This window comes from Ranitomeya variabilis, chromosome 2 (assembly GCF_051348905.1).
Source record: "Ranitomeya variabilis isolate aRanVar5 chromosome 2, aRanVar5.hap1, whole genome shotgun sequence".
Taxonomy (NCBI): Eukaryota; Metazoa; Chordata; class Amphibia; order Anura; family Dendrobatidae; genus Ranitomeya; species Ranitomeya variabilis.
In genome coordinates, this window is record NC_135233.1 from 1,028,132,258 (window position 1) to 1,028,156,206 (window position 23,949).

General features: G+C 44.1%; 1 protein-coding gene across 1 annotated transcript in view; it reads right to left on the bottom strand.

Moving 5' to 3' along the window:
* Positions 1-23,082, bottom strand: part of ADI1 (acireductone dioxygenase 1) — a 42,603-nt gene extending 19,521 nt beyond the window's left edge. The window contains exons 1-2 of the mRNA XM_077291376.1: positions 22,817-23,082; positions 5,008-5,127 (exon numbers count right to left, since the gene is read on the bottom strand). Of these exons, the coding sequence (XP_077147491.1) occupies positions 5,008-5,127; positions 22,817-22,936 (240 nt within the window). The 5' untranslated portion in view covers positions 22,937-23,082. The remainder of the gene's footprint in view (positions 1-5,007; positions 5,128-22,816) is intronic.
* Between the last annotated feature and the right edge of the window lie 867 nt (positions 23,083-23,949).

A 23,949-nucleotide genomic window follows, 5' to 3' on the forward strand; every position in this document is an offset into this window, starting at 1 on the left:
AAAAATGTCAGGTGCCCGAAACTGGTTCCAATATAAACGTCAACTCGTCCCGCTAAAAACAAGACCTCACATGACTCTGTGGACCAAAGTATGGAAAAAGTATAGCTCTCAAAATGTGGAGACGCAAAAACTATTTTTTGCAATAAAAAGCGTCTTTTAGTGTGTGACAGCTGCCAATCATAAAAATCGGCTAATACCCGCTATAAATAGTAAATTAAACCCCCCTTCATCACCCCCTTAGTTAGGGAAAAATAATAAAACTTAAAAAATGTATTTCCATTTTCCCGTTAGGGTTGGGGCTAAAGTTAGGGTTGGGGCTAAAGTTAGGGTGATGGTTGGAGCTAAAGTTAGGGTTAGGGTTTGGATTACATTTACGGTTGGAATTAGGGTTAGAGGTGTGTCAGGGTTAGGGGTGTGGTTAGGGTTACCACTGGGATTAGGGTTGTGTTGGAGTTAGGAGTGTGGTTAGGGTTGGGATTAGGGGTGTGTTGGGATTAGGGTTAGGGGCATGTTCGGGTTAGGGATGTGATTAGGGTTATGGTTAGGGTTGGCATTAGGGTTAGGGGTGTGTTGAGGTTAGGGGTATGTTGGGGTTAGGGGTGTGGTTAGGGTTGGAATTAGGGTTAGGGGCGTGTTCGGGTTAGGGGTGTGTTTGGGTTAGAGTTTCAGTTAGAATTGAGGGGTTTCCACTGTTTAGGCACATCAGGGCCTCTCCAAACGCGACATGGTGTCCGATCTCAATTCCAGCCAATTCTACATTGAAAAAGTAAAACAGTGCTCCTTCCCTTCCGAGCTCTCCCATGTGCCCAAACAGGGGTTTACCCCAACATATGGGGTATCAGCATACTCGGGACAAGTTGGACAACAACTTTTGGGGTCCAAGTTCTCTTGTTACCCTTGGGAAAATAAAAATTTGGGGGGCTAAAAATCATTTTTGTGGAAATTTTTTTTTTTTATTTTCACAGCTCTGCGTTATTAACTGTAGTGAAACACTTGGGGGTTCAAAGTTCTCACAACACATCTAGATAAGTTCCTTGGGGAGTCTAGTTTCAAATATGGGGTCACTTGTGGGGGGTTTCTACTGTTTAGGTACATCAGGGGCTCTGCAAACGCAATGTGACACTTGCAGACCATTCCATCTAAGTCCAAACGGGGCTACTTCCCTTCTGAGCTCTGCCATGCGCCAAAACGGTGGTTCCTACTCCCCCCCCCCCCCACATGGGGTATCAGCGTACTCAGGACAAATTGGACAACAACTTCTGGGGTCCAAGTTCTCTTGTTACCCTTGGGAAAATAAATTTGGGGGGCTAAAAAATAATTTTTGTGGAAAAAAAAAATAATTTTTATTTTCACGGCTCTGCGTTATAAACTGTAGTGAAACACTTGGGGGTTCAAAGTTCTCACAACACATCTAGATAAGTTCCTTAGGGGGTCTACTTTCCAAAATGGTGTCACTTGTTGGGGGTTTCAATGTTTAGGCACATCAGGGGCTCTCCAAATGCGACATGGCATCCCATCTCAATTCCAGTCAATTTTGCATTGAAAAGTCAAATGGCGCTCCTTCGCTTTCGAGCTCTGCCATGCGCCCAAACAGTGGTTTACCCCCACATATGGGGTATCAGCATACTCAGGACAAATTGCACATCAACTTTTGGGGTCCATTTTCTCCTGTTACCCTTGGTAAAATAAAACAAATTGGAGCTGAAGTAAATTTTTTGTGAAAAAAAAAAGTTAAATGTTCATTTTTATTTTTTTTAAACATTCCAAAAATTCCTGTGAAACACCTGAAGGGTTAATAAACTTCTTGAATGTGGTTTTGAGCACCTTGAGGGGTGCAGTTTTCAGAATGGTGTCACACTTGGGTATTTTCTATCATATAGACCCCTCAAAGTGACTTCAAATGTGATGTGGTCCCTAATAAAAAAAAATGGTGTTGTAAAAATGAGAAATTGCTGGTCAACTTTTAACCCTTATAACTCCCTAAGGCTACTTTCACACTAGCGTTTTTTTGCATACGTAGCAATGCGTCGTTTTGGCGAAAAAACGCATCCTGCAAAGTCTTCTGCAGGATGCGTTTTTTCCCCATAGACTAACATTAGCGACGCATTGACACACGTCTCAACCGTCGTGCGACGGCTGCGTCGTGTTGTGGCGGACTGCCGGCAGCAAAAAACGTTACATGTAATGTTGTTTTGTGCCGACGGTCCGCCATTTCCGACCGCGCATGCGCGGCCGGAACTCCGCCCCCACCTCCCAGCACCTCACAATGGGGCAGCGGATGCGTGGAAAAACAGTATCCGCTGCCCCCGTTGTGCAGCGCTTGCACAGTATGCGTCGGTACGTCGGGCCGACGCAGCGAGACAGCCCCGTACCGACGCTAGTGTGAAAGTAGCCTAACAAAAAAAATGTTGATTCCAAAATTGTGCTGAGTTATAACCTCATAAAGGGACAGTGGTCAGAATTGTAAAAATTGGCCTGGTCATTAACGTGCAAACCACCCTTGGGGGTTTAGGGGTTAACCTGTCTACATGGTCAAATAATTTTCAATCTTTTCTACGGGTACCATCATTTCAATGACCATTGTTTTCTTAGTGTAATAGATGGTAAGCTTGCGAGCAGCAGGGCCCTCACTCCTCTTGGTATCTATTGATTTATATGATTGTTATACTGTAATGTCTTATTGTCTGTATAAGTCCCCTATATCATGCAAAGTGCTGGGGAATATGTTGGCGCTATAGAAATGAAATTTTTTGTAAATTATTATTAAGGGTACCAACAATTTTGTCCATGTGTGTATATAAAGGAGAACACCAATTAAGGGAACTTGTCAGCAGCGTTTTAGAGGGGTAGGGTACCCAGATATCTAGATGTGCAAGGTTTAATTTTAATAGTACAGTGACCTATACATGTTTTAGGCAGGTGTGGAAAACATGCTGCATAGTAAAAATGTTTTAAAAAATACGTTACCAAAAATGCAAAGTAAATAAAAGAAATCAAAATCAAATCAATATTTGGAATGACCGCCTTTTGCCTTCAAAAGCACATCGATTCTTCTAGTTACACTTGCACAAAGTCGAGGATTTTGTACAATTACATTCAGGTTCATGAGTAACTAATTATACCAAACATTTGATAATGATCATCATTTTCATATGTACTATAGGTTGAAACACAGTCACTAAAACAAAAACAGCTGTGTAGGAGGCCAAACTCTGCTACAAAATTGGATTGTGGAAGACTGTTTCACGTCACGATTTATACACCATGGCAAGACTGAGCACAGAAACAAAATAGGCTGCTTTCACACTAGCGTCGGTACGGGCCCGTCGCAGTGCGTCGGGCCGACGTACCGACGCATGCTGTGAAATAAATGCTCGACGTGGGCAGCGGAAGCAGTCTTACGATGCTTCCGCTGCCCCATTGCAAGGTCCGGGGAGGAGGGGGCAGAGTTTCGGCCGCGCATGCGCGGTCGAAAATGGCGGACTCAACGCACAAAAAAACGTTACATGTAACTTTTTTTTGTGGCGGTGGTCCGCCAAAACACAACGCAACCGTCGCACGACGGTTGCGACGTGTGGCAATACGTCGGTAATGTAAATCTATGGGGAAAAAACGCATCCTGCAGACAACTTTGCAGGATGCGTTTTTTCTCCTGAACGACGCATTGCGACGTATTGCAAACGACGCTAATGTGAAAGTAGCCATACAAGGCATCAAAGTGTCTCCCAGGGAAGGATTTCAAAGCCGTGTCTGACTGTGCAGAAACATGGTCTGCACACACCACATCTCCTAATCAGGAGGGATGCAAAAGAGATTATAAAGACAGGACAGCATGGGATCCCAGTTACTGCTTTCTGTGAGGTAAAACGTTTCCCTGCCTAATTTAAAACGTATTTTATCTCACAGAAAGCAGCAGCTGAAATCTCCTGCTGTAAAATCTGTATCTTCTCTATTGCTTCCTCTCCTGCTCAAGAGATGTGGTATAATGAGTCCAGGTGCCTGTACGGTGAGACACAGCCATTACACAGCAGGGGCACATTTATAAGATTATCTCAGCACAGGAACATTATTAAATGATACATCAAATTGTGGAACTTATTTTCCTTTCAAGATCTGTTCATTAAAATGAACTTTGTATGTGGGAGAATCCCTTTAAGACTGGCGTGCTAAATACCTTAAAAGTCTTAGTAAATTGGGCCATTTTTATTCAGGTGATGAAAATAAAATTTTATTACTTTATAGGGTTAATTAATTTCACATTTTGACAGACTGGCGCACTACAGATGTGGCGATACCAAATATCTTTATATTTATTTATTTAATTTAAATGGGGTAAAAGGGAACCAGTACACCAATATTGGGAAAGGTGTTAAAGGTACAATTTTTCATAACACACAAAATTTTGATAATTTTTACTACATTTTTGCAAGAGCTATGCAGACATGAAAATGGCCAATTTATAGTTTCTATTTTTTATTTTAATTTTCATTATACAGTTTTGATCTGTTGCTACAGGTGAGGGTACAGATGACAATCAGCCCTACAGGTAAGAGGACAGGTGACAATCAGCCCTACAGGTAAGAGGACAGGTGACAATCAGCCCTATCATAACATGTATTAGCCGTAGCAGAGGGTCACCATACTTAATTCTGTTGAATATTAAGTGATAGATAATAAATGAGAATTACGTTTGGTTCGGACCTCCACAACAGTCCCAGCCTCCTGTGGAAAATTAATTTATCCCCCGGTCCTAGGTGCATTCAGAACCAGGCGATACAGGATAATGGCCAGGCTTACCCGCAGCTTGCCAGCTGTCTACAAATCACTGCTCTCATGGAAGATTTAGGAAACTGATGAACATTATAATATCGGCGAAACATCTGAGAAATAGTCAATGTTTCAGAAGACCTGACGCTCGTTCTTCATGTCTGAAGTACGGGATGCATCATGTTGTCACCGCACCTGCAAGCTGCATCCTCTCCACTGAAGCCAAGGACAACAATTTACCTTCTGCTCATAATTGGGCAGCGTGTCTTTATGTATGGTGATTATATCCATCCAAGAGTAATTATTTTCTTTGCGAATCTTGGCCAGCTCTGGATCCGTCTCATAATTATCAGCATCCAACTGGTGAGGGGAAAAAGAAAAAAAAAAAATACTGAAAAAAAAGTGCAAACACATGTATTGCTGTGAGCATAACAGAGCGCCGAGTCCAAATAACGTCTCGGTAACAGATGTTACTGGGGCATGTGGGGGTGGGGAGCAAAAAAAGAAAGAAAATACAGATTAGAAGGAATCGCCATTCTACAAGTGGCACCAAACCAGACATACGTCTATAGGACAATTATCACATTTTGGTCTAGTACACCTTGACAACACATTTCTTGGATTTTTGGTTGCATTTTATACATTTATATAGAAGGGAGATGTATTGGATTGGCTGGCTTATCCAATGAAAATCACCCTTCAATTTTCTTTACAGATTGATGCCAAATCTGTGTGATCTGTGTGATCTGTCCAAAGTTTGATGAAGCATTAAGCTTATATGCATATGGCGTCTTAAGCCTCGTTCACACATTCAGTATTTGGTCAGTATTTTACCTCAGTATTTGTAAGCCAAAATCAGGAGAGGAACAATCAGAGGTAAAGTATAATAGAAACATGTCACCACTTCTGTATTTATCACCTACTCCTGGTTTTGGATTACAAAAACTGAGGTAAAAAACTCACCAAATACTTTAACGTGTGAACATGACCTTACATACACTGGCCTGCCCACAGAGTTTTTGAAACAGAAGACGTTTCAGGAAAATGTCGGCAATGCTTTTCCTGTTTCTTCTTTGGCGTCAACCCAGTATTTTCTCAACATCTTTGCGAGCAGCTTTTTTTTGACCACCCAGTAGCCACATGAAGAACGGTCAGGTCACTTGTTTTAGCCACTTCACAGCTTGAAAGCCTGAAGAAACTGGAAGATATGTACTGCAAATAGTCTTGACATTCATTCATTTTGGTGTTTCTTTAAGGCAGGTTCTAGTAGAAATCCAGCTGAAAAAAAGGCCTATAAGGGTTTACCAACCTAAACTTTCATTTCTACAGTGGCTCTATTGCACCGCAGGTAGCCAAATCTAAAACAGTGTGCAATATGCACACTGTCAGGATTCCGCTCTGTTGCCTGCCAGTGGTTGTCAAGTGACTGCAAATATGCAATTTGCATAGACAGTTAAGTGCTCACACCTTTTCCTGAATTGAACACAGAGAGGTGGTTCAGCACCTGACAGCCAGTTTGCAAATTGCACAGTCAGGATTCAGCTATCCCTTTAAAATACAGTAATAAAAATCTCTTTGAGCCCAGTTTCAGCGCCCTTTATCTACATTGGGCTACAATGATTGTTATAAGGGTGGGTGTAATAAAGTTCTCTTTATTTAGGGATTGGTGTGTAATAATAAAACAAAACAAAAAAAACACAGCACACTACTACTTCTCAGTGCTGCAGGTCCCTCCCTGTAGCTAGATCTCAATATGTGGAGAAAAAGGAGAAACAAAAAGAGGATGAATTAAATAAATGAGTGAGGAAATACAGAAAAAGAAAGGAGAAAATAGGGGATCGAGACAAAGAACAAAAAAAACAAGGAAGAAAGGGAAAGAGAAAAGAAAGGGAGATAGAAGGGCAGAAAGGAGATAAGGGGAAAGAAGTTAAAGTACTTGGTTATCGCTAGTAGGGCTCTTTCAGATGTCTCTATTTGCTTTTCTAGTGCCATCTGTTTTTCATGGATAAAACTCATACCTATGAATGTCTACGAGACTTAACCTGTCTGTGATTTTTTGTGGACCGAATATTCTGTATAAAATTGCGGAGACATTTCCAATATTGTTCTGATAGTCAGATCAAACTCTGCAATGAAAGTCTATGGGTCCATGAAAAGAATCAGACAGCACTTGGAAGCCTCAGTTTTTCACGGGCTGATAGATAGGAGAAGGTATGAAAACTTTTTTGTTTTTTTAAATACTGTCAATGCTGCAGTTTTTCTGAATCTGGTGGTTTTCTTTTGCTCCTTTGCCCCTCTATTCCAGAGATATGGCCGCTTCTTCTCTGTATGTAAATCTAGTCTCCTTAGCCAAGGGGGCGTGGTCCTTATGAATACACCAAGAAAGAATTGAGCACCACATCCGCTTGGCTGGCAAGACTAGACTTACACACAAGTGAGAGAACAGTCAGATGGCCATATAACTCGGATGAAGATCGTGACGCAATGCTCGGACTGGTCGGCAGCTCACTCAATTTCAGGTTGACAGCAAGTATTTCTATGCAGCTGTCACGCTCGGACTGGGAGAGCCAGTGGCCAGTCCAAGCATTGTGTGGTGATCCTCATCCAAGTTATACTTTTCATCTGACTCTTTCCTAAGAGGCAGCCATACCTCAGGAGAGGAACAAAAACAGCGCCGTACTCAGGAGCAAAGAGGCACTGACATCGGGAAGTGTTACATATTTACAGCAAGTGACAGGTCCTCTGTAAGCAAGGCGTCTGATAAATTTTAGGCCGAGACCTCCATTCTTCTAACACAATTTGTATCGACACCACAGATTATTTTTTATCAGAAAATCATTTTGGGAACTTTTCTCCAAGTATATGATCATATTTAGAATAGAAACTGGATGTCCGGCCTATTGTAACCGGACAGTTACTTCTAACGTGTCGCTGAAAAATGAGTAATGGCCAGAATTTTCATCAAAAAATGGACGGCGCATAGGCAGCACACAGACCGATGTCACTCAGTGCGGCAGTGCAGATGAGCGATTCTTTTCAACGACCGAGTCTGCACGTGAAAAAAATATAATAATAATCGCAGCATGCACTAGTTTATTCCATGTGTTGAATCAGATTCATCCATACAAGTCTATGGGTGTGCAAAAAAAAATAAAAAATCGGATCATACGCGGAGCCACCATATTGCATCATACTTTTATCGACACTTTGCAATTCTTTAACATAGGAAACTGAATTTGGTTTTGTAAATTAATAATAATTGCTGCTGTATAAAGGAGGAATAGATAGATATATTTTTAAACGATTGTGTGAACGGTCAGTGTAAAAACTTTGGTCATTTATTAATCAAGTTCATCAATAAGTGACAGGAGACTTTTACTGTGCCAGAGACCAAGCTGCTCACAAATCAGTCACTGAAATCTCCAAAATTTTCTGGGTGGTTATGATCGGGCATTTAAAAAAAAAAGAAAGACCCCCTGAAGCTTTGTAAGGCCATGTTCACACGTTGCGGATTCCGCTGCGGAATTTTCCGCAGCGGATTTGATAAATCCGCAGTGCCAAAAGTACTGCGGATTTTATCGCGTTTTTTTGTGCGGTTTCCACTGCGGTTTTAGACACCTGTTGGTTTCTATAATGGGGCAGGTGTAAAACCGCTGCGGATTCCGCAGCATGTGCATTGCGGTTTTTGTTTTCCATAGGTTAACATTGTACTGTACACCGCATGGAAAACTGCTGCGGATCTGCAGCGTCAAAACCGCTGCGGATCCACAGCAAAAACCGCAACGTGTGAACATAGCCTAAACCTTCAAATTCTGCAAATCACCATGTTTCCAAGAGACAATTACAGCACAGCAGAGACACGGGGTCCTAGTGATGGAAATATTTAAAAAAAAAAAAAATCACTTGTAAAATTTTTTTTTCTTTTCATTTTTTTTGTTAAACATGGGGGAAAAAAAAGCACCAAAAAAGGAGCCATAATAATAATAATAATAATAATAATAATAATAATAATAATAAAAAGTTGGCTTGAATTCAGCCTTTGTAATGTATTACTAAAGCACGTTTCTATTGCCCGAGAGCAGAAATTGCTTTGGGTAAAATAAAAAGCTATAAACATGAACAGTGAATAAATGGTCGCTAAGGCTGGTTTCACACTTGCGTTTTGATCTGCAGCGTTTGTACAGAAAAAAACGCATGCGTTTTTTTCCCCTATGTTTAACATTAAAAACGCATGCGTTGTACGCGTTTGGCCGCGTTTAACGAAGCATGCGTTTTTTTGCTGCATGCGTTGTCACAGAAATGCAACATGTAGTAATTTCTAGAGGCGTTTTTTTGCCGCAAAAAAAGCATATTGTTGTCTATGTAAACGCATGCGTTTTTAAGCACATGCGTTTGCTTGCGTTAAAAACGCATGCGTTTTTATAGAAAAAAACAAGAATACACCCTGATAAGCCACCCCCCACCATCAAGGTGATAAAGGGATCCAAACCCTAACCCTAACCCTACCCCTAACCCTAGGGATCCAAACCCTAACCCTATCCCTAACTCTAACCCTAACCCTACCCCTAACAATATGACAGTGAATACTCTACGAGTTAATATTTTTAGTACTCTATAGCAATACCGTATATCTTGGGGTGTCCACATTGAACAAAGCTTATTATTATAAGAATGTCCTGGTCACCAGGTCAACATCCCTATGGATCCCTAGGGTTAGGGTACCGTCACACATTGAAATTTTCATCGCTGCGACGGCACGATCCGTGACGTCGCAGCGATCGTATGAATATCGCTCCAGCGTCGTAGACTGCGGTCACACGTTGCAATCACGGCGCTGGAGCGATGCCGAAGTCCCCGGGTAACCAGGGTAAACATCGGGTAACTAAGCGCAGGGCCGCGCTTAGTAACCCGATGTTTACCCTGGTTACCAGCGTAAACGTAAAAAAAAAAACAGTACATACTCACCCGTCGGTGTCCTTCAGGTCCCTTGCCGTCTGCTTCCTGCTCTGAGTGCAGCCGTACCGTGAGAGCAGAGCGCAGCACCGCTGTGATCTGCTCTCACTTTCCGGCCGGCACTCAGAGCAGGAAGCAGACGGCAAGGGACCTGAAGGACACCGACGGGTGAGCATGTACGGTTTGTTTTTTTACGTTTACGCTTGTAACCAGGGTAAACATCGGGTTACTAAGCGCGGCCCTGCGCTTAGTTACCCGATGTTTACCCTGGTTACAAGCGAAGACATCGCTGGATCGCTGTCACACACAACGATCCAGCGATGTCAGCGGGTGATCAAGCGACGAAAGAAAGTTCCAAACGATCTGCTACGACGTACGATTCTCAGCAGGATCCCTGATCGCTGCTGCGTGTCAGACACTGCGATATCGTAACGATATCGCTAGAACGTCACGAATCGTAACGTCGTAGCGATGGAAATTTCAATGTGTGACGGTACCCTTAGGGGTAGGGTTAGGATCCCTTTATCACCTTGATGGTGGGGGGTGGCTTATCAGTGACCTGGTGACCAGGACATTCTTCTAATAAAAAGCTACCCCGAACCCTAACCCAAACCCTAGGGATCCAAACCCTAACCCTATCCCTAACACTAACCCTAACCCTAGGGATCCCAACCCTAACCCTAGCTATTTCTATTTATAGTGGGGTTTCTAGTTGATTTTGATGATTGGCAGCTGTCACACACTTTTCAGCATGCGTTTCAAAAACGCAAACGCATGAAAAAACGCATGTAAACGCGTCAAAACGCCGCGTTTTTTTTACCGCATGCAAAAACGCATGCGTCTAAAAAATGCACGCGTTTACATGCGTTTTTTCACCACCTGCGTTTTTTTTTTTTTAAACGCAAATGTGAAACCAGCCTTATTAATTTCTTTTTTTTTTTTTTTTTTTTTTTTTGCAATCATCGTCCATGTTCCGTTTGACTTTGTAGAAAATGTTGGAAAAAAAACGTGGCAGTAAATGATGACGGTGCCGTGATGCCAGGTAACTGGGAACTCCGGCTAGTGAGGCATCAAAGGCAAATTCATTTATTAAATGTGGTTGTTCACAGTCGATTACTCTGCACCCTGAAGCTGAAATACGAAGGTCGTTAGAAATCCCGGAGACGTTCCACGCAGGATTCTGTCTTTTCTTCCCTGAACGCACATTTGTTGAATGTCTTTTTTTACGGTTGATCCTTTATCAGTTATTGGGGGGGTGATTGTTTATTCTTGGCGTTTCGCATCACTCATAAATTTTTGGAATCAGAATGGGCGCCAGAGAAGCCATAAACGTTTCATGCACCGGGTTATACCATGGCCCGTTGCTCAGACACACAGTCATTGAGCCAAAGGACTAGATGGTTATGAGCCCCTGCGTCCTTAGTCATATCTGAAAAAAATATATATATATTTGTTCATGAAGGACCCAATTTACATTTTTAATTGTGTATTCAAATTTTCACACCCTGGAACAAGGAAAAATAAAAAAGCCCATCCAAAATTTATTAGGCGTCAATTTATCATTTGCGTCATTTTTTTGTCTTGTCTATTTTTTTGCACACCAATAAATGGAAGCACAAAGATGCAATTTTTTGTCTCTCTTGGGCCTCTTTAGAGTAATCCTTTCAGTAAGCTTTCAAATGTCGCGCACTCGTCTTCAACTTCGCAAAACCAAAACTTCTGACTTGGTACTCTACTAGAGGACAATCAATCAATTTTCGAGATTTGAAAACAAACTTAGTTAAAAATATCTAAATAACCAAAATGAAGCCCATAATTCTGGAAATGGGGGCAAACAAAATCACGGAACGGTAACAAAGGGGCTGTCCAGTTCTTTTTTTGTAATGATGGCCAAGCCTCAGAATAGGTCATCAATGTCAGACTGGTGGGAGAGCGAAACCCGGTACCCCAACCGATCAGCTGTTTCCAGTACCGGCCGGGCGTGGTCAGCTCTGAATGTGGATCTGCAGTACCCCGATGCCACTGCAACACAGCGGATGGAGCGGTGTAGTTCTACTACGTAGCTGACTACATTTAGCTGGCAATGGGATCAAGCTGTCGGGTGAGGCACCACCACCAACCTCCTAAGGATAGGCCATCAATACAAAATAGAGGACAAACCTTTAAGGGTATGTTTCCACGGTCAGTAAACGCTGCGGCTTGGATGCTGCGTACAGCTGCAGCGTCCAACCCACAGCAGCCAGATGTTACAGCATAGTGAAGGGGATTTCATGAAATCCCATCTCCACTATGCGTGCACGGACGCCTCCGGCTTCCCTGCGGAGACTGACATGTGGCGCTTCTTTCCAGACTGCAGCATGTCTATTTATCTTGTGGAGACGCTCCGTCTCCGCAAGATAAATATCACCGTCCAATGTATAAGATGCGGTGGTTCCGCACGGTTCAATGAACACACCCGAAATCACCGGCGTTCAAAAGTTGGGAGCACTTTGGACGGAGTGGACATGTGCTGCGTCCAAAGCGCTGCCGGTTTCTGACCATGGAAACATAGCCTAAAAGAAAAGCTCAAATTAAATAATGAAAAAGTACAAAAAAAAAAAAAAAAGTCAGAGCCACATGCTCTGTAGATCTGCACTACATGTGCCCCGATCATTTATTTGCTCTATGTACTGCCTGTTCTAGCAGAAAAAACAGGCGTCACGGCCTCCTGATCCGGAGACATCCATGACTCACATCATGCGCCTCGGCTCAGAGCCCGAAGAATGAAATGAAAAGAAAAGCTTTGTCCTCATTTTAGAAAGATGCTAAAAAGGCAACAATTAACCATTTCAGGACTGACCCATTTTGGACCTTCAGGAGAAAGTTTGTTGTCGTTTGTTTTTTTTTTCCATTTTCACTGTCGCAATCAAAGAGCTGTAACATTTTTATTTTAGCTTTTATGTAACCATATTAGGGCTTTTTTTTTTAGGGATGAGTTGTAATTTTATCAGCGACACCATATTGGGGTCCATATAACTTATTGACCAACTTTTATTAACTCTTTATGGGAAGGAATAGAAAATAATCCATCCATACCATTGTGTGGTACATACAACTTTGTGATAATTTTTTATTGGCAGAGAGATGAACAAAACACATCAATTCTGGATTATATATGCATTTTTTATTTATTTATTTTTTTTACTTTCTTAAAGGGCTGATTCAGAATTCTGATTTTTCAATGTATGAGAAAAACAAATGAAATTATTATGATCACAATGTGGTGTAAGCGTCATCTGAAAAAAAAAAAAAAAAAGTTTCTCCACCTTCCCCATTTTTACAGTCTGTGAAGATCCTGATTTTTTTTTCACGGGCCCATTTACTTGTGTTGGCAATTTTAATTGACCCCCAGATCAAATGGGCGGAGAGAGGAAGCGACTTTTCTCCGTCATAGTCTTTATGTACGACATGGTGCGGTAACACTTCACCACGACACACATGCACAGCGAGGTGCACTCTGAGGTTAGAGACGCAGTCCTGGCAAAAACTCTACCCCCTGCGCCTTTGTAAGTATTTCTTCTTTAAAACACTTCGGGTATGTGCCCATGGGGGCATTTAGACCCCAGTGCCGCCACCAAATTTTCTCAGGTGAAGCCGCATCAGGGAAAACGCTGCCGGTCGTCTTCATGAGGCAGCTTCGCTGTCGTTCTCATTCACGTAGGATTTCTGTTTGTTTTTTATGGGTAGATCGTACACTCCTTATAGTCTATGTTGTAGTTCACATATCCGTGTATTTTTTGTGGCCCAAGAAATCTCCACCAAAAATGGAGAGATGTCTGATTTTAATCCAAGTCACGGATCAAACTCCCCATTGGAAGTCTGTGGGTCCATGTAACAAAAAAAAAAAAAAAAAAAACCTGAAAGCACTCTGATGCCATCCGTGTGCAGTCTGATTTTCACGTTTTTTTTCATAGAAGCTTGTGAACTTCTATGAAAAAAAAACTGGTGAAACTGATGGAAAAACCTAATACTGCCCAAACACTGATAAAAATCTGACTTTCTTATGTACAGAGAAAAAAAAAAAAATTACCCAAGTGTGAATGAGACCTTACACAACTGCGGAGACAGCAGAAGAGCCAATGCTAATGGCCTGGAAGTGATGTCCTCTATCCACCAGGCCCCACTGCACAGCCATAACCACAAGTCGGCCAAAGGAAGGCCGGCCATTCCTGCAGATTAGCCGTCAGCGCTGGACCCCGGTGATCGCAGACGTGCGGATCTTCTTTTCTCTCTAAACTCCAGACTTACTATTCCAAGGTTACAGACATAATAAGCAGCATTGCTAAAAATCCAAAATGTAAACCACAAAACCACGGCATGGTGGCAGCAAAATGGGAGGAAGGGCAACCGGCAGCACGTTAGAAAAAAAAAATAATAATAATCAGAGACTTTAATGCGATTTGCTTGTTTTGGTCACTGTATCTAACAGGCTGCAATGCCGGTCCATTCACCTACTGAACTGCAGCACCAGCATAGTGATGGCAACAGTCGCCCTGTAGCCCCAACCTTAAAGGGGATGTTCCCAGGAGCAGTTTGAAAATAATACAGTGTGCTGTACTCACCGTCCCCAGGTCCGCGACGTGTCTCCTCCACTGGCACTGGCTGTGCGGCTAATATCCCCCCAACTCTGCAGCAGCCAGTGAGCTCAGCGGCTCTGCCAGTGTAGATGGATCACCCCGTGCACCGCCACTGATTGCCAGACACCTGAGACTTGTGGTGGACCGGGGGATGGTGAGTAGGAGATGTTTGTTTCTTTATACTCACCTATACCAGGGGATGAGGAGAAACTGAAAGAACAACCCCTATAATGCATACAGGAAAAACCAGTGGCAAATCTGAAACCAATTCTGCCCATTACGCAGCACGTACAGCCCGTCCTGCAGACTGAGGTCAGATTATCCGGATATATCATTTCCTAGATTCGGCGCTTATTTCACTGCCAGCCAGAATCTGCTATAAGGTTTATAAAACTGGAACAAAAGTAACCAATTATATATAGACTAGACTGTGGCCCGATTCTAACACATCGGGTATTCTAGAATATGCATGTCCACGTAGTATATTGCCCAGTCACGTAGTATACAGCACACACACGTAGTATACTGCCCATAAAATACTAACAGCACTGTTAGAGTAAATAAGATGAATGCTACTGTGTCCTGAGGTCGCAGCATGTCTGCCGTGCACACCGTGCAGCCTGGAGATGCCGCCAGGGGCGGAGCGTTCCCGGACACGTGCTCCACACCGGGGGTCCCGGGATAACACGGCCGCGCTTCCCCGTGCTGGATGAGAGGAGCGCCCCCTGCTGGCGGCTGCTGGCAGTGGAGGCTCCAGTTCAGCACATGTAGTGCTCTTACCGTTACCGGAGCGTGTATTCCTCCGCAGAAGATGGCGGGACTGTGGCCGGTGCTACAGCCGCGGCCAGCGTGACGGCGCCCTGGGCCGAGAGGTACATAGAGCACCCGGTCTGCCCCAGGGACACCGTGCAGGGCATCGCTCTCAAGTACGGGGTGACGGTAAGCAGGGGACGGTCCTGGGAGGCTGAAGGCGGTGTGCCAGGCTGGTGGGAGTGTGGAGCCCACCACCTGAGCTGTTTGCGGGCAGGAGACTGGCACTGCCGGGGTCTGCGGGGGGAGACCGGAGGGGAGTATGCGGGCGGCGGGCAGTGACTGCAGGGGAGTAGGGAGGGACTAATCAGACTATGGCCGTCGCTGACTGGTCGCGGCAGCCATGACAGGCAGCTGGCGCGACCAATCAGCGACTTGGGTTCCATGACAGACAGAGGCCTTGACCAATGAATATCCGGGACAGACAGACGGAAGTAACCCTTAGACAATTATATATATATATATATATATATATATATATATATATATATATATAGACTAGATGGTGGCCCGATTCTAACGCATCGGGTATTCTAGAATATGTATGCGTAGTATATTGCACAGCCCACGCAGTATATTGCACAGCCACGCAGTACATTGCGCAGCCCACATAGTACATTGCGCAGCCCACGCAGTACATTGTATGTCCACGTAGTATATTGCCTAGTCACGTAGTATTTTGCCCAGTCACGTAGTATAATGCTCCATGCAGTTATGGCCCCATAGATGCCCCATATAATCCTCCATGCAGTTATGGCCCCATATAATGCTCCATGCAGTTATGGCCCCATAGATGCTCCATATAATGCTCCATGCAGTTCTTTATGGCCCCATAGATGCCCCATATAATGCCCCATATATTGCTCCATGCAGTTATGGCCCCATAGATGCTCTATATAATGCTCCATGCAGTTATGGCCCCATAGATGCTCTATATAATGCTCCATGCAGTTATGGCCCCATAGATTGCCCATATAATGCTCCATGCAGTTATGGCCCCATAGATTGCCCATATAATGCTCCATGCAGATATGGCCCCATAGATGGGCTCCATGCAGTTATGACCCCATAGATGCCCCATGTAATGCTCCATGCAGTTCTTTATGGCCCCATAGACGCTCCATACAGCATTGTGCCACATGTAATGCTGCTGCTGAGGCAATAAAAACAAAATATCACATACTCACCTCTCGTCGCTGCTCCTCAGCGTCCCGTCTCTCCGCACTGACTGTTCAGGCAGAGGGTGGCGCAGTTATATACTGCGTGGGCTGTGCTATATACTATGTGCCCTGTGTTATATACTGTGTGGCCTGTGTTATATACTGCATGGCTGCTATATACTGTGTGGGCTGTGTTATATAGTAAGTGGGCTGTGTTATATATAGTGCGTGGCCTGTATTAACGCATCTGGTATTCTAGAATATGTATGTATGTATGTATATAGCAGCCACATAGTATATAGTACAGGCCACGTACTATTTGTCCGCTATATACTACATGCCTCCTATATACTAAGTATATAACACTGCCCATGTAGTATATAGCACAGCCCCCGCAGTATATCACACAGCACACGCAGTATATAACACTGCCCATGTAGTATATAGCACAGCCCTGCAGTATATCACACACCTCACGTAGTATATAACACTGCCCATGTAGTATAGCACAGCCCACGCAGTATATAACACTGGCCACGTAGTATATAGCAGCCCCTGCAGTATATCACACAGCCCACGCAGTATTTAGCAGTGTGGGCACCATATCCCTGTCGCTGATTGTTCGCGGCCGGCCACGTAGTATATAGCGTAGTATTCTAGAATATGTATGTAGTTTATTTATGAAGATTGAAGAATAATGCAATAATGGGTAAAATATATTTATTATCATTAAATTTTATTAGTCATAGAACTTAATACAATTGAATGAAATTATGAAACAGATCATCAAAATATATAAACCACATTACATGAACTGTAACTGTATTTAAATAAATCATCAGACAAAAGGACATTGACACTATAATATATTTATTAACAATATCAAGCCAAAATATTTTTGTACACCACATTTCTTGTGAATACCTTTTGACTACCTATAAGCAACTTTCCTTGTAAAGGGGTAGGAAGAACTTGCACCTTGACGTTGGATCTCATTTTAACTCTTGAAAATGACCAAAAACGGGCTGCGGTAGATATATGCCAACACGGTGTAGAGTTTGACCTTGTGACTTGTTTATTGTCATGGCAAAAGCTGGTTTTATTGGAAACTGTTGACGCTGAAGCCTAAATGGAAGACCGATGTCTGAAGGACATAAATCAATGCGTAGAATGAACACTTCATCTCCTTTTGCTGATCCAGTGATCACTCTTGCTTGAATGACGTGAGAATGGAGTCCAGTAACAATAAGGCGAGTTCCATTACATAGACCATTTTTCGTATTTAGATTCCGCAGCAACATTATGATTGTTCCAACTTTCAGTTGAAGTCTGTGGGATGGCATTCCTGATGGCGTAACACTATTTAAAAATTCAACTGGATAATGCTCTCGTTCATCTTCATTGTCTACATCCACTGAATCATCACTTTTATACAACTTATACTCACCAGGCATTCTATCCATCACCTGGGAATTTAGCAGAGCCACGTCATCGTTCTTGGGTCAGAGAATTGCATGGGAAGAGGCCCTCTCAACACTGCTTTGGTCGTTCACATCAATTTCAATGCATTGTCTAACAACATCAGTTACAGCATGTCAGTGCACAACATGTCTTCTGGTATTTCAATAATATCTTCTCCAAGGTTGTATTCGTTGCTAAGTTCACCGTTGCCAAGTTTAAGAAGCCAGTTGCTATACTCTGGGTCCAAAGATCGCATATTGTTAATTAGTTGGAGTTTATTGAACTGTTTCCAAAGGTCAGCCATTTTTAAGCTGGACTCGATAACATCTGTTCTTGTTCCATTTGGTATGACTGGAAGGCATTGCCTAAAATCTCCGCCAATGACAAAAACTTTACCTCCGAACGGAATTTTATTTTTTTCAGCAACATTTGTAGTCATTACTTCACGCAGAAGTCTGTCAATTAAGCTCAAAGCATATTTGGGTGCCATGGTGCACTCGTTAAGTATGAAAACGTGCATTTTTAACAGTCTTCCTGCAAATGTGTCTTGTTTTATTCTGGAAATAGAGATTTCATTGACTGGAACTGGTATCCCAAAGAGTGAATGGATAGTGCGACCTCCTCGTAAAAGGATTGCTGCAATCCCTGTTGTAGCCGACGGCAATACGACTTTTCCCAACCCTCTAACATGATGCATTATAACTTCATAGAGGTATGTTTTACCGCTCCCTCCTGGACCATCAATAAAGAAACATTTTGGCCTTGCATCTGCTTGGTTTTCTGTAGCGCTCACAATAGGATATGCAATCCGTTGTGCGGAGGCTACCTTCAAACGACGACGGGAGGATTACTGTTTTTCCAATTGGAATTCCCTTTTCAATTGATTGTTTTTGCAAATGTTCTTGAAGAACGCAGTAATCTTCAACTTTAAGTTGTTTTTGGTTCATTCTTATGAAATTTAGACGACTAGCTTCAATTTTAACATATGCGTCAACCAAGTGCTGTTGTGTCAGTTTCCCACCGTTTAACATAGGATTGAAGTAATTTCGGACAGACAGACGAAAACTGTAGTATTGCAGCTGTGTAATTCTTCTTGAAGTTCCTTGTTGGTTTAGGTTTTCATGCCACCCTTGTTCACCTCTTGGAAAGAATAGCGGATACAGAAGAGCATCAAGGTTGCTGTGCAAAATGCTAATTCGTTGTGTCTTAGGAACCAAAGGGTTGTTTTGGTCTGGCTTAAGCTGGACTAATATATCCCTTTGAAAAGGAGGTTCTCCATCATCGTTTTGAAAAACAACTGCGACCTCACTTACACATGGTTTGTTGTAAAGTCGAGGATTCTGTTTACGTTCTTGTTTAATGGCCATGACAATAGAAGGCATTTCAGTACCATTTTGTATAGCCCTCTGTTCCTCCTCAGCTTGAACGTCTTTTAGCATGCGATATGCGGCAGCAAATGGGCTTATTTTTTGTAAATGTACAGCAATTTGGTTCATCAGTTCAGCATCACACTTTTCGTTTTCTTTTAGGTTCATCCTTTGTTCTGTAGCCTCATTTGTATCAATCATATATAATTGTGCAAATTTTGGTGGTTGTCCTATTTCTGGGTGAAGTGTTCCAGTGCGGTGGTAGATCTGGCCGTGAATTTTAAAACAATACGGTCCGAATCCAGGGGCCGGTGCAATGTTCGAACCGAATGAAGCAAACACATGAGAACTGTTGATGCTTCTGATATTTTCCATGAAATTTCTACGGTGTTGATGCATTCCTTTCATTAACTGCTCAAATAGATCTGAGTAGTGAGGTCTCGGTAGCATAACTTTTCCTTTTTGGCAGCATTGAGTAAACTGATTGTCAGATGGTTTTTAATCAAGGAAATTCAGAGAGTCGCATTTAGAGAAAACTGCATTCATATTCCCACAGTAGTGTTCATGAATTGTACTTTCATTGTCTGTTACGTAATGTGCAAGTTGTTGAATATTGTCCTGGTCGTGCCTTAGTTGGTAGAGCATTCGTTTTTTATGAATTTAGCGATCATGTTGTTCCTGTCGTACAACAGTTTGTTGTGGTGTCTCCGGTTGGCGACGGTGTCTGTGAGATTCCGCATCCTGGGCTTGTCTAGCAGCAGTTTGTTGTGGTGTCTCCTGTTGGCGACGTTGTCTGTGAGATTCCACATCCTGGGCTTGTCTGGCGGCAGTTTGTTGTGGTGTCTCCTGTTCCCGATGTTGTCGTTTTCTTGCTGCTGCTGCTGCTTTTCTGTCATCCTCATTGGCGTATTTTCATTTACGACCCATTCTAAGATAGAAACACAGGAAGATGCCGCCCATACAGGGAGACGCAGGCACACACCCTACACAATGGCGGCACTTGACAGCAGTGGAGAGCAATGATGATTCCAGAATTTGCGGCAGACTGTGCCCGTCGCTGATTGGTCGAGGCCGTCTGGCCTCGACCAATCAGCAAGGCGGGATTTCCAAGACAGACAGACAATTAGACCCTTAGACAACACAATGGCGGCACTTGACAGCAGTGGAGGACAATGTCCGTCGCTGATTGGTCGAGGCCGGTTGGCCTCGACCAATCAGAGACTGTGCCCGTCGCTGATTGGTCGAGGCCTGGCGGCCTCGACCAATCAGAGACGTGGGATTTCCAGGACAGACAATTAAACCCTTACACAATTATATATATAGATATACACAGGCTGGCATGACCTGTATGTGATGTCGGGCACCTTAGTGTAAGATCAGTGATCCACAATCATTTAACCCTTTCAATAATGCCCTTCGGTGCCCAAAACAACCTCAGCAGAATGATTCTCACCTATAACTGTTAGATGGCCAATCAGAGGTCTGCTTTTAGGTTTCCCATACAGTATGGCTTTATGAGAGGGGAGGGCTGATTGGCTGTAGTGGACAGAACCACTATGTATACAGGGGTTGCTATGATCAGCATCATTACACGTGTTCCCTACTCCATAGCTCCCAACCGTCCCTCATTGTGCGGGATTGTCCCGGTTTTCAGCCTCTGCCCCGCACTGCCGCATGGGACGCTCTAATCCCGTGGCGCAGACAGCAGGACCGACACGCCCCCTTGTATAGTTAAGCCATGCCCCGGGCCCTTAACCTTCTGTATGGCTGCCTGCACAGGACCTGTGATGATGTCACAGGAGGGGAGGAGTCAGGGGTCACATGATCGGCAGATCGGGACCTCCGTGGATTGCAGGACTTGGCTGTGCTGGTTGCTGCCACCTTGCCACATGGTCCTGCAGGAGGTAAGCAATGCCTTGTATGGGGTCAGGAGGTGTACAGTGTGGATGTAGCAGAGCCGTGTGTGTGTACGAGGTGTGCAGAGCGGAGCCGTGTGTGTATGAGGTGTGCGGAGCGGAGCCGTGTGTGTACGAGGTGTGCGGAGCGGAGCCGTGTGTGTACGAGGTGTGCGGAGCGGAGCCGTGTGTGTACGAGGTGTGCAGAGCGGAGCCGTGTGTGTACGAGGTGTGTGGAGCGGAGCCGTGTGTGTACGAGGTGTGCGGAGCGGAGCCGTGTGTGTACGAGGTGTTATACAGTATGGAGCATCATGTGTGGTCATTATACAGTATGGAGCATCATGTGCAGCCATTATACAGTATGCAGCATCATGTGCAGCCATTATACAGTATGGAGCATCATGTGCAGCCATTATACAGTATGGAGCTTCATGTGCGGTCATTATACAGTATGGAGCATCATGTGCAGTCATTATACACTATGGAGCATCATGTGCAGCCATTATACAGTATGGAGCATCATGTGTGGCCATTATACAGTATGGAGCATCATGTGCAGCCATTATACAGTATGGAGCATCATGTGCAGCCATTATACAGTATGGAGCATCATGTGCCGTCATTATACACTATGGAGCATCATGTGCGGTCATTATACAGTATGGAGCATCATGTGCAGCCATTATACAGTATGGAGCATCATGTGCAGCCATTATACAGTATGGAGCATCATGTGCCGTCATTATACACTATGGAGCATCATGTGCAGCCATTATACAGTATGGAGCATCATGTGCGGTCATTATACACTATGGAGCATCATGTGCAGCCATTATACAGTATGGAGCATCATGTGCGGTCATTATACACTATGGAGCATCATGTGCAGCCATTATACAGTATGGAGCATCATGTGCTTTCATTATACACTATGGAGCATCATGTGCAGCCATTATACAGTATGGAGCATCATGTGCGGTCATTATACACTATGGAGCATCATGTGCAGCCATTATACAGTATGGAGCATCATGTGTGGCCATTATACAGTATGGAGCATCATGTGCAGCCATTATACAGTATGCAGCATCATGTGCAGCCATTATACAGTATGGAGCATCATGTGCAGCCATTATACAGTATGGAGCTTCATGTGCGGTCATTATACAGTATGGAGCATCATGTGCAGTCATTATACACTATGGAGCATCATGTGCAGCCATTATACAGTATGGAGCATCATGTGTGGCCATTATACAGTATGGAGCATCATGTGCGGCCATTATACAGTATGGAGCATCATGTGCAGCCATTATACAGTATGGAGCATCATGTGCCGTCATTATACACTATGGAGCATCATGTGCGGTCATTATACAGTATGGAGCATCATGTGCGGCCATTATACGGTATGCATGCGGTCATTATACAGTATGGAGCATCATGTGCAGCCAGTATACAGTATGGAGCGTCATGTGCGGCCATTATACAGTATGGAGCATCATGTGCGGTCATTATACAGTATGGAGCATCATGTGCGGTCATTATACAGTATGGAGCATCATGTGTGGCCATTATACAGTATGGAGCATCATGTGCGGTCATTATACAGTATGGAGCACTGTGTGGCCATATTTTTTTGTTTATGATTATTGTATATTAAACAGTGTGATCAGCAGTGCTAAATAGGTGTGGTTGGGACGTGGATATGGGTGTTACTAATTATGAATGGGTGAACTTTCTCCCTCTTTCCCATCTTCAACAGTTGGGGGGTATGGTACTCTCACCTTGTAGTAGTACACTCCCAGCTGCTGCAGCTCCTGCTCTGACGCCGGCTGGTTGGGCTGCAGCTGGTGAGGTTTCCTCTGGTCCTCCCCAGAGTCGTCCATAAACCAGGCCTGTACCATACTCTCCCCGGGCTCCTGTCACATGCACAGAGACGAGAGTGAGGAAACAGGACATGAAGTATAGCCCATCCCCCGCCCTCTGCATCAAACTAGTGTAATAACAGAAATGTCGCCTGTAACAAGGAAGCCATTATGTTGGTTACCACACGCGCAGCACTGGAACTGTCGCAGATAACAAGGGAGCCATTGTATTGGTTACCACACGCGCAGCGCCGGAAGTGTCGCCGATAACAAGGGAAGAAAGCCATTTTATTGATTACCATAAACTCAGCACCGGAAGTGTCGCTGATATGAAGGGAGACATTTTGTTGGTTACCGCACACTCAGCACCGGAAGTGTCGCCGTTAATAAGAAGGCCGTTGTGTTGGTTACTACTCGCAGCACCTTCAGTTTTAGGCTGCTGGTTGCTGTAAAGTTTTATATTAGAGGATTTGTGTGCACATTTGGAGTACTTTGCTCACTCCTTGTATGTTGCCCTATCACAGTCTCCACAGTGTAACTTGCAATGCTCCAGTAAAGATGGTGGATGTCAGGAGCCCTGTGTGAACACTGCCTGTGCACTGACCAGGAGCCCTGTGTGAACACGGCCTGCGCACTGACCAGGAGCCCTGTGTGAACACGGCCTGTGCACTGACCAGGAGCCCTGTGTGAACACGGCCTGTACACTGACCAGGAGCCCTGTGTGAACACGGCCCGTACACTGACCAGGAGCCCTGTGTGAACACGGCCCGTACACTTACCAGGAGCCCTGTGTGAACACGGCCCGTGCACTGACCAGGAGCCCTGTGTGAACACGGCCCGTACACTGACCAGGAGCCCTGTGTGAACACGGCCTGTGCACTGACCAGGAGCCCTGTGTGAACACGGCCTGTGCACTGACCAGGAGCCCTGTGTGAACACGGCCCGTACACTGACCAGGAGCCCTGTGTGAACACGGCACGTACACTGACCAGGAGCCCTGTGTGAACACGGCCTGTACACTGACCAGGAGCCCTGTGTGAACACGGCCCGTA